General features: G+C 40.8%; 2 gene segments (V, D, J or C); both read left to right on the top strand.

Annotated features, from left to right (window-relative positions):
- The first annotated feature begins 4,823 nt into the window (after window positions 1-4,823).
- On the top strand, window positions 4,824-5,273 carry LOC114635612. The segment is given in 2 exon segments: window positions 4,824-4,869; window positions 4,951-5,273. Coding segments are annotated over 2 exon segments (369 nt in total).
- Window positions 5,274-8,294: 3,021 nt separating this feature from the next.
- On the top strand, window positions 8,295-8,746 carry LOC114635613. The segment is given in 2 exon segments: window positions 8,295-8,340; window positions 8,424-8,746. Coding segments are annotated over 2 exon segments (369 nt in total).
- Window positions 8,747-10,456: the final 1,710 nt, after the last annotated feature.

Raw genomic sequence — 10,456 nt, 5'->3', positions numbered from 1 at the left:
CATAACATAACATAACATAACATAACATAACATAACATAACATAACAGAACATAACATAACATAGCAGAACATAAAATAAACATAACATCAGTTTATCTAACACTGTCCACCTCTTCAAGTTCATCACCATATCCAATGAGAAATGAATATTTTTTTCATTTATTTATTTATTCACACTACATTTCAAGCATTGCCTTCTGCTCCTTTCCCAGTCTTTTCTTCACAGAGTGCACCTCCATTCCCCATCTCATTTTTTTGCTGAGAAAGGGTAGCCTCTTCTCTGGGCAGAAACCCAACCTGGCACACCATGACCCTGCAGGACTAGGCACATCAGCTTCCATGTAGTCCAGACATGGCAGTCCAGTTTGGGGAACAGGATATACAGACAGGCAGCAGAGTCAGGGACAGCCCCTGTTCCAGTTGCTGGAGGACTCTAATGAGGATCAAGCTGCACATCTCCTACATAGGTGCAGGGGACTTAGGTCCAGGCCGTGTATGCTCTTCAGCTGGTGGTTCAGTCTCTGGAAGCCTCCAAGCATCCAGGTTAGTTTACTCTTTTGGTCTTCAAAGTTTCTCAATCTTTCCCTTAAATCTGTGAAAATACACACTGAGCGTTGTCTAATGTTTGACTGTGGATCTCTACCTATGTTTTAGTCAGCTGATATGTGGAGACTATCAGAGGACAGTTATGCAATCTGCCTAATTTTAATTTATCCTGCATGCAAGCATGACACAGTATCATTATTACTGTCAGAGATTGGTTCCTGCCCAGAGAATAATTTTTAAGTTAGGCCAGTCATTGGTTGGCCATTCCTGTAGTCCCTGCTCCATATTTTTCCTTTCTGCCTGGGATGTCTTTACATACCATAATCGGGGATTCTCTCTACACATATATTTTTTCGTAATCTTTGATGAGTCCACATATTTATTCAACTCTCTGCTTTCCATGTGACATGTGTTTCTGTGTTTATTTATTACTGTGTTTTTCTGTCCATGGATGTGTGTGTCTGTGTGTCTGTGTGGATTGGTGTGTGTGTGTGTGTGTGTTTGTGGTTGGAGGGGTATGTGTACATGATGACATACAAGGCCTTTGAATGTCAATCAGTAGCACATTTTTCAGACATGTGCTCTCATTGGGCCTTAATATTTGAGCTGGTTAGATTCATTGGCCAGAGATCTCCTGCTGGTGTTCCCTCCATTTCCTAGAAGTGGGATTAAAGTTTGGAGTCACACTTAGTTCTCTTGCTATCCATGGAAATCTAAGGTAAGTTATCATTCAAACATTTTTGATTGTCAAGAAAGTTAACCACACAAATATCTCTATATTGCCACTACACATACATTTTTTTAAATGTAACATTTACCCAGAAATTAACAAAATGCAGAGCATCACACAGGGCAGAAATTACTGGGTTTAGGAAACAGTACCATATACAAAACTCAAGGAACCTGAAGAGTGGGGAACCATGGCATCTTAGAGGAAACTCAATTAAGTTTCACATTTAGGGGGCTGTGTGCAATCAAGTTACAGCCAGGGAGGAATTCAGAAAGGGTCAGTGAACCATTAATACACATGAACTTAACTCTCACCAACCTTCTCACACAATTCATGTACCTTACACATAAAATCAAGCACAGAAACAGCTGTGGTCACAGATCACAGGTCACTTTCTTGTCCTGGGATTTCTTAAAATATTGTATAAATAGGGATGGTACTAAAATGAATGTGAGATTGAAGCATCAAGACCTCTCAAATATAAGATAATATTAACTAATATGTAGCTTGACCATGAACTCTTTCCCTTCAAAAACGAAGTCTCTTAGTGACTTCCTTCTACAGAATTTCATAAAAAGGAAAATTGAAGTAACATAAGGTAAAACTACTTGAGTAAGGGGTATCATATCAAGTTCCCCAATTCCCAATGAGAAATAGATATTTGTTTCTTTCATAGTCCTTCCCAAATTTTAAAAGGACAATGAAAATTTCAGATAAATCCAAATGGGATATACTGAGCATAATGCCTGAAGAATATTTTTCTAATATAGACCGGAAGAATAGAGCACTGACAGTGCTGTGTACCCATCAGAAGTTGCACAAGATGGCTGTCTCACCAATGTCAAGTCTTGTCTCCACCACTGCCACTCATAGTTCAAAGATTATGCATAATGAAAGAAGGGACACAAAACTTGATGTCCCCAGTGACAACAAGGCAGACAGATATTTTCTGGTTGCTGAAAGAACAGGTTGTTTCCAGCTCTCCAATTCCTCCTCTGGTGGTGTCAATTACCACTGGAGAAAAGCACTACAGTGTCTGGTTCTCTATGGTCATCAACTCCTCAAGGCACAGAGTCCCCATATTCATCCTGGCCCTCTGCTCAACATCTAGGTTCATTCATTAATTCATCAATATAGTCCTCAATCCTGGTTGCATAGACCACTATGACATGTTATAAACTGCAGACCTTTCAATCCTACACCAATACAGAAATATATTTAGGAACCTGAGGTTTTATGTGCTACAAGATGAACAGCAACTAAAAGAGACATAAAAAGTACATACAGATAAACACATGAAATCACATATACTAAAAGTTTTACAGAACTCCCTCATGAGTGATATTTTCCAGATGAGTGATAAGAATAAGATTCACTAAATTCTAAAAAGTCTTTCATTTCTTTCTTTATGTCTTCCTTGACCAAGTCATCATTGAGTAGACAGTTGTTCAGTTTCCATATGCGTGTGGGCTTGCCACTGTTTTTGTTATTATTGAAGACCAGCCTTGGCCGGGCGGTGGTGGCGCACGCCTTTAGTCCCAGCACTTGGGAGGCAGAGGCAGGCTGATTTCTGAGTTCGAGGCCAGCCTGGTCTTCAGAGTGAGTTCCAGGACAGCCAGGGCTATACAGAGAAACCCTGTCTCGAAAAATCAAAAAAGAAAAAAAAAAGAAGACCAGCCTTAGTCCGTGGTGATCTGATAAGATGCAAGGGATTATTTCAGTCTTTTTGTATCTATAGAGGACTGTTTTGTGATCAATTATATGGTCTATTTTGGAGAAGATACCATGAGATGCTGAGAAAAAAGGTATATTCTTTTGTTTTAGGATGAAATGTTCTATAGATTTCTGTAAGTCCATTTGGTTCATAACTTCGGTTAATTTCAAAGTGTCTCAGTTTAGTTTCTGTTTCCATGATCAGTCCATTGCTAAGAGTGGGGTGTTAAAATCCCCCACTATTATTGTGTGAGGTGTAATGTGTGTTTTGAGCTTTGGTAAAGTTTCTTCTATGTATGTAGGTGCCCCTGCATTTGGAGCATAGATGCTCAGAATTGAGAGTTCACCTTGGTAGATTTTTCCTTTGATGAGTATGAAGTGTCCTTCTTTATCTTTTTTGATTACTTTTGGAGGAAAGTCGATTTTCTTTCATATTAGAATGGCTACTCCAGCTTGTTTCTTAGGACCATTTGCTTGGAAAATTGTTTTCCATCCTTTTATTCTGTGGTAGTGTCTGTCTTTGTCACTGAGGTGTGCTTCTTGTATGCAGCAAAATTCTGTTTGTGTATCTAGTCTGATAGTCTGTGTCTTTTTATTGGGGAATTGAGTCCATGGATGTTAAGAGATATTAAGGAAAATGATTGTGGCTTCCTGTTATTTTTGTTATTAGAGGTAGAATTATGTTTGTATAGCTATCTCCTTTTGGAGTTGTTGGAAGATTACTTCCTTGCTTTTTCTAGGTTGTAGTTTCCCTTTGTGTGTTGGCGTTTTCCATCAATTATCCTTTGAAGTGCTGGGTTTCTGGGAAGATATTGTGCAAATTTGGTTTTGTCATGGAATATCTTGGTTTCACCATCTATAGTGTTTGATATAGATGTCTCCTCAGAGGTCTGCAAGAGTCTGACATATTCAGAGGCAGATGCTCACAGCTAGCCATTGAACTGATCATGGGGTTCCAATGGAGGAGTTAGAGTGAAGACTGTAGAAGCTGAAAGGATTTGCAGCCCCATGAGGAGAGCAACAATACCAGAGCAACCAACCAGAGCTCCCAGGGTCTAAACCACCAGCCTGTGAGCACGTAGGGAGGGATCCATGGCTTCAGCTGTATATGTAAGAGTGGAGGGCCCTGCTGGGCATAGGTGGGAGAAGAGATCCTTAGTCTCATGAAGGCTGGATGCCCCAGGGAGTGGGAATTTGAGGATGGGGAGGTGGGAGTCAGGGAGGGGGGTAGGTAGGGGTACATCTGCAGAGAAGCAGGAGGAGGGGTGAGGAGATAGGGGGTTCCTGGGTGGGTGGAGGATGGGGTAAGGGGATAACATATGAAATGTAAATAAAACATCCAAAAAAAAGAATAAGATTTACTATTCTGTAGCTAAAGAAAATAATTTTAAGTAATTTTTTAACAGGATTTCCAATAATAAGAAGACCAATAACTTCCTAAACTGTCTCCTGGAATTTACAAAGATATAAAAATTCATGAAATCTAAGGTACCTGGTTCTGCCTGCACTGTACGAATGTGGACTCACATGCTGTAAACATCCCAGTGTTTGCTTCCAAGGCCTGAATCATGGGAATCAATTAATTTTCTGCTTATCTGGACTTGGAAATCCAGACAGAACCAGGAAAAATGTTCATGAGACAACATTACCATTTCCTCTAAAAAGACTAGGCAAATCTAAATCAGCTGAGGAAAAAAAATGGAAATCTTGCTGAGTGCTTGCTTTTATCACCTCAGGAACCTCCCCCAATGCAAAGCAAACCCCAGCTCAGGTTGAAAGCCCAGGCCTAGCTGAGAAGCCCCATCATCTTCTCCTTAGAGCCTCCATCAGAGCATGGCTGTCCTGGTATTGCTCCTCTGCCTGGTCGCATTTCCAAGCTGTAAGTGTTTCAGAGTTTGAGGAGAAGGACTCAAAAATGACGTCTGTGGAATGTATGACTGATGTTGATGTTTTTCCACAGGTGTCCTGTCCCAGGGGCAGCTGAAGGAGTCAGGTCCTGACCTGGTGCAGCCCTCACAGACCTTGTCCCTCACATGCATTGTCTCTGGGTTCTCATTAACCCCCGATGGTGTACACTGGGTTCGCCAGCCCCCAGGAAAGGTTCTGGAGTGGATGGGAGTAATGTGGTATGATGGGAAAACAGATTATAATCCAGCTCTCAAATCCAGGCTGAGCATCACCAGGGACACCTCCAAGAACCAGGTTTTCTTAAAAATGAACAATATGCCAACTGAAGACACAGCTACCTACTACTGTGCCAGAAACACAATCAAGGAAGTCTAGTACGAACCTGCACAAAAACCTCCCTACAGGGATCCTCAGGACCAGCAGAGGGCAGTGACAACCAACAAGAACTTCTCAGGCTCACTTCAGAATCTAAGAAATTCTGGCTTATGCTGTGTGAGCATACTTTTTAATGTTAAAGAGGTAGACTCTTCTTCCAGCCATGGAAATTCACTACAGCCTTCTCTGCAGTCTCAGATTCTATTACAATTATTGTTTGTTCACACACTAGTAGAATATTTAAGTGATTCTATAATCTAACAGTGTAAAAACAGAACAAACTAGAGTTGATATTTATCAAGATAACTCAGTAAAGGACTGTGTTGGTGAGGACAGACGGGGAGATTTGATAATGGATTTTTTTCTCACATTGCTGCAGTTTTGTAACATTTCCACTGTTTATTGTACTTAATTGATCTTTGAGATTAATTGGACTCACCTTCCCTAACATGAAGTTTTTAAACACATGTCCACAGATTAATGAGGACACAATTGTCTTTCTGAGTTCTAACTCATAAGATCTGCTCTCCATATATTAAGAACACACTATGCTCTTATTAAATGTGACCAACGTCCATACACATTATTATTGAATTAATGTAAACATTGATAATCTTGTGTAAGAAGTAGTCAAAGGAAGAGTCCTTCTGTAACATAGGTAACATTAAGTAGATTCAAATGTTAATATTTCAAAATCTCATTCCTCATTTTGATTAGTAAATATTTCACTTGAATCTATACTATTCATTATTGTAGGAAAGACACTGTTTCTCAAGGAGATCCATCTCCAGGATTGCCTCAGTTTCTGTTTTCTTTATAGTTTCTATTCCCATTTTCAGTTCTTGGCAGTTTCACTCATTTCTTTCACCTATTCAAATGTATTTACCTGCATTGCTTTATGGGATATATTCATTTCCTCTCTCAATAGACTTTCTCATATTTATGAAAAGGGGTTTAAGGTTACCTTTTTGTGCTCTGGCTATGTTAGAATAACCAGGGCTCGCTGTAGCAGGATAGCTGGGCTCTAGTTGTGCTATATCTCCCTGGCTCTTGTTAACTGTGTTCTTACACTGTCCTTTATACATCTGGTTTTCTGTGGTGATGGACGGAAGACCTTGATGACACCACTACACCCCAGGAAGTCAGGGAGAGCCATGGGATAGACAATGGAGTTCAGGGAGGCAGCACACAGCTTACCTATGCTGGCTGTGTCCCAGAACAGATCTGAATGTCAAGGAATTTGTGGAAGAGGATTTCAAGCTGGTTGTTCCGGTGGACACCCCCTTAAGGCCTCCACAGGGATACAGGAATCCTTCCAGCTCCTCAAGATGGCATGGAATATACAGAGTCAGGCAGTGGAGATGAGGGGACCACGAATGCAAATTATTCTGCTACTGTGCCCCAGGCAGATCAAACTGGAAAAAAATTGGTGAAGCAGGGTTCCAATATGGTTGTTCTTTGTGGCCCACCACAGACCTCCACGGGAAAGCAGGGCATCCTTGATGTCCTACAAGGCTCTAAAATATAGCCTTCATATAAATATAATTTATAATTAATATAAAATTTATATTATTGGTGTCTCATAGGCTTACTACTGAATAAGCTCACAACTGCTGGTTCTTTAAGAACTCAGGCTAGCTGACTCAGCTCAGCTGCTGGGGCTGAGAAGACTCTAAGCTGACTGATTCAATGCGGCTTTTCTCAGCTTCACACTGAATTGCTCTGCTGGGCCTCACGATAACTGTTCTCATTTTCTGGCTCATTCTTATTCCCTGGCTTAAACTGCCTATGCTGAATTTCACTGGACTACATGAACTCATGAACCAAATTAAACCCACTGCATTATACTCAATGTCTCAATGTCTCAGTATTCTCCCTCCCTATCCCTCCCTCCCTCCCTCCCTCCCTCCCTCCCTCCCTCCCTCTCTCCCTCTCTCTCTCTCTCTCTCTCTCTCTCTCTCTCTCTCTCTCTCTCTCTCTCTCCTTGCACTGTACTTGAACAAGTCATCTTTCTATCTCTTCTTTCAGAGTTCAACATGTCCTATCTCTGATATATTCTATCAAGTTTTTCCATGAGTAACTGCCTGCTAAGGAGAAGTGATTTTCAAAAATGCCTGCTTTCTTCTAGAAGCTAACATTACCTAACATCGTTTTGGACTAAAGGTGTGTACCAAGGTCATGTCTATATCCCAGCCAGATCACACAGATGTAAGTCTTTTGGTGTGAATTGCTAAAAGCGCAGCTAAGACGCTGGATTAAATTTTCTCTACAGTCTTAGTTTGCTATCCACTGCTAGTCACTAAGTAATAATTATACAGGTTTTGTGCACATTATTAAATAACAATTACTTCCGTACTTTCATATATAAAACAGTGCAAATAATATTTACTTATCCTACTGCTATCTACGGCTGTCAATTTATGTGTGGATGACATGACAATCAGTTACATTACAAGACTATTTACTATTTGTGAGTTTGCATCTTTATTTTCAAATCACCTGGTGAAGGAGATGCCACCAATCCTATTCAGAAGGTAATACTGACATAGAGAATTCCAAAACTAAATAAATAAATAATTAAATAAATAGAAAAATACAGAAAAGATTGGTTAAAAAGATTAACCAATTCCATCCTAAACCCACAAACGTAATTGACAATGACTTATAATTGCATTTAAGTTACAGTATCCTGTTCTACTTGTACCGTATGAAAAAGAATTCACTTATTGTAAACAATCTTCTCCATTTTTGCTTCCAATGCCTGCAAAATATGACTAAAGCTTTCTTTTGTTTATTTGAAATTGGATATTCAACAGTTCCAGGGAAAACTTCCTGAGATTTCAACTTCCATTTCCTCTACCAAGCAGCAGAAAAATGAGAGGAAACTGGAATTCTTACCCTGTACTTCCTTTTATCCCCTCAGGAACCTCCCGCAATGTAAAGCAGCCCTAAGGCTCAGGATGAAAGCCCAGGCCTAGCTGAGAAGCCCCATCTATTTCTCACTATAGCCTCCATCAGAGCATGGCTGTCCTGGTGCTGCTCCTCTGCCTGGTCACTTTTCCAAGTTGTAAGTGTTCAGAATTGCAGGGGAAGGACTCAAGAATGACATCTGTGGAATGTATGACTGATGGTGATGTGCCTTTTCCACAGGTGTCCTGTCCCAGGTGCAGATGAAGGAGTCAGGACCTGACCTGGTGCAGCCCTCTCAGACCTTGTCCTTCACCTGCACTGTCTCTGGGTTCTCTTTAACTGACTCTAGTGTACAGTGGGTTCGCCAGCCTCCAGGAAAGGGTTTGGAGTGGATGGGTGCTATATGGAGTGGTGGAAGCACAGATTATAGTTCAGCTCTCAAATCCAGACTAAGCATCACCAGGGACACCTCAAAGAGCCAGGTTTTCTTAAAAATTAACAATATGCAAACTGAGGACACAGCCACCTACTACTGTGGCAAAAACACAGTGAAGGAAGTCTAGTATTAACTTGCACAAAAACCTCCCTACAGGGATCCTCAGGACCAGCAGGGGGCAGTGAAAACCAAGAACTTCCCAGGCTCACTTTAGAATCTTAAGAAATTCTGGCCTATGCTCTATGAGCATGCTTTTTATTTTATTTTATTTTATTCTATTTTATTTTATTTTATTTTATATATAATTTATTTTTTTCAAATTTTAATTTATACTCACTCACACAGGGGTTATAAGCACAAAAAGGCAGGACATGGGGAAGGGGATGACACTGGAGCGTGGGTGTTCACAGGGAATACAGATATCTTTCAGATCAGGGTATTGGCTGGGTGAGGGTTCAGGGGACAGGTCATGACTCTGCCTATGATTCACTTGTCCTTATCTAAGTTGGTATTATCTGCCAAGGATACCTATTTACAAGGTCTATGACTATTCAGGCTGGTAAATTTCCACAAAAACTGCCTGTTTACAATAGCTTATAGCCATCTATTTCAGTGTTTATCCACAGAGACCCAAGACTTGGTGTTAGTATACATGTATGACAGGCCTATTGCTGATTTTAAGCCTATGACTGATTTTAGGCCTTCAGTGTATAAGCAGGGATGCCCCTGACATTTCCTCCCTTCTCTAAGTATAGACGGGCTGTGGTGAATCTAATCTTGCAAAGGTGGGGATAGAGGCCTGACCTCCAGTAATTGAAGGGAACCTTGTAATGGCTCTAGTCCCCCTGTTGTTGTCCAGTGAGGCATGAGGGCCTTACCCATCCTGATGTCATTTTCCTGGAGAGGGGATACTTTTGACATCAACCCCTATGCACTCAGACTTGTCCCTCAGGGAACCCAGAGAGATATTTTTAACTTTTATTGATATTCCCTTGCAGTGCTTAGCCTTGCATCCTAAGCAAGAATTCAGGTTGCCTGTCAGAGGTGGTTCTGGGTGGCCCCTCTCTGCTTGGTTTAGGGGCAGAAGTCCCCTCTTTTAGGTTGGGTTGAGATGGGTTTTGGGAACACCCTGGATAAAGTAACAACCTCATCTTGAGTCTCATGGTCCTCCATAGCTAACTTATGATAATGTATCTGAATAGGTTTTGCTACCAAATTATTTATCTGTTGTTTCACAGAGTTAGTCAGCCTCTTTGAGGCCCAGGGACCAGCAGAAATGAGCAAAAAGAGCCCAAATAATGGTCTCAAGATGAGAGGAGGTAGGGTTGACAACCCTGGAGAGGTTGAAAACCAATTTTTGTACCAGCATTCATTTGTGTGTTTGTTTCTCTATCCACAGATGTGTATGTGTTTGTATGTGTGTGTGTTTGTGTACATGTTGACATAAAATGCCTTCCTCTATTAGTCACCATGATATTTTAAGCATATTCTCTCACTGAGCTTTAAAATATCAGTTAGTTCAACTCTTTGGCCAGTGAACCCCAGTGATCATATTCCCAGTGATCATGCTACCCTCATTTTCCGGGGATTGGATTTCAAGTTCAATGGTACACTCGGCTCTTTTTCTCTCCATGGAGAACAAAGCTCAAAGGTTGGATCTCACTCAAAATTATATGCATAACAAAAACTTTAACCACACAGCATCATCTCCACAGTCACATTATAGATACAATTTTAAAAGCATCATGTACCCAGAAATTAACAAAACTCAGATCATCGCACATGAAAAACCTGATTCAGTTTGGGAAGAGTATCAGATCCAGAAGCAAAGAATCCT

This window comes from Grammomys surdaster, unplaced genomic scaffold, assembly GCF_004785775.1.
Source record: "Grammomys surdaster isolate TR1022 unplaced genomic scaffold, NIH_TR_1.0 114048, whole genome shotgun sequence".
NCBI lineage: Eukaryota > Metazoa > Chordata > Mammalia > Rodentia > Muridae > Grammomys > Grammomys surdaster.
The sequence above is the reverse complement of the archived record's forward strand: the minus strand, read 5'-3'. Positions and strand labels throughout refer to the sequence as shown.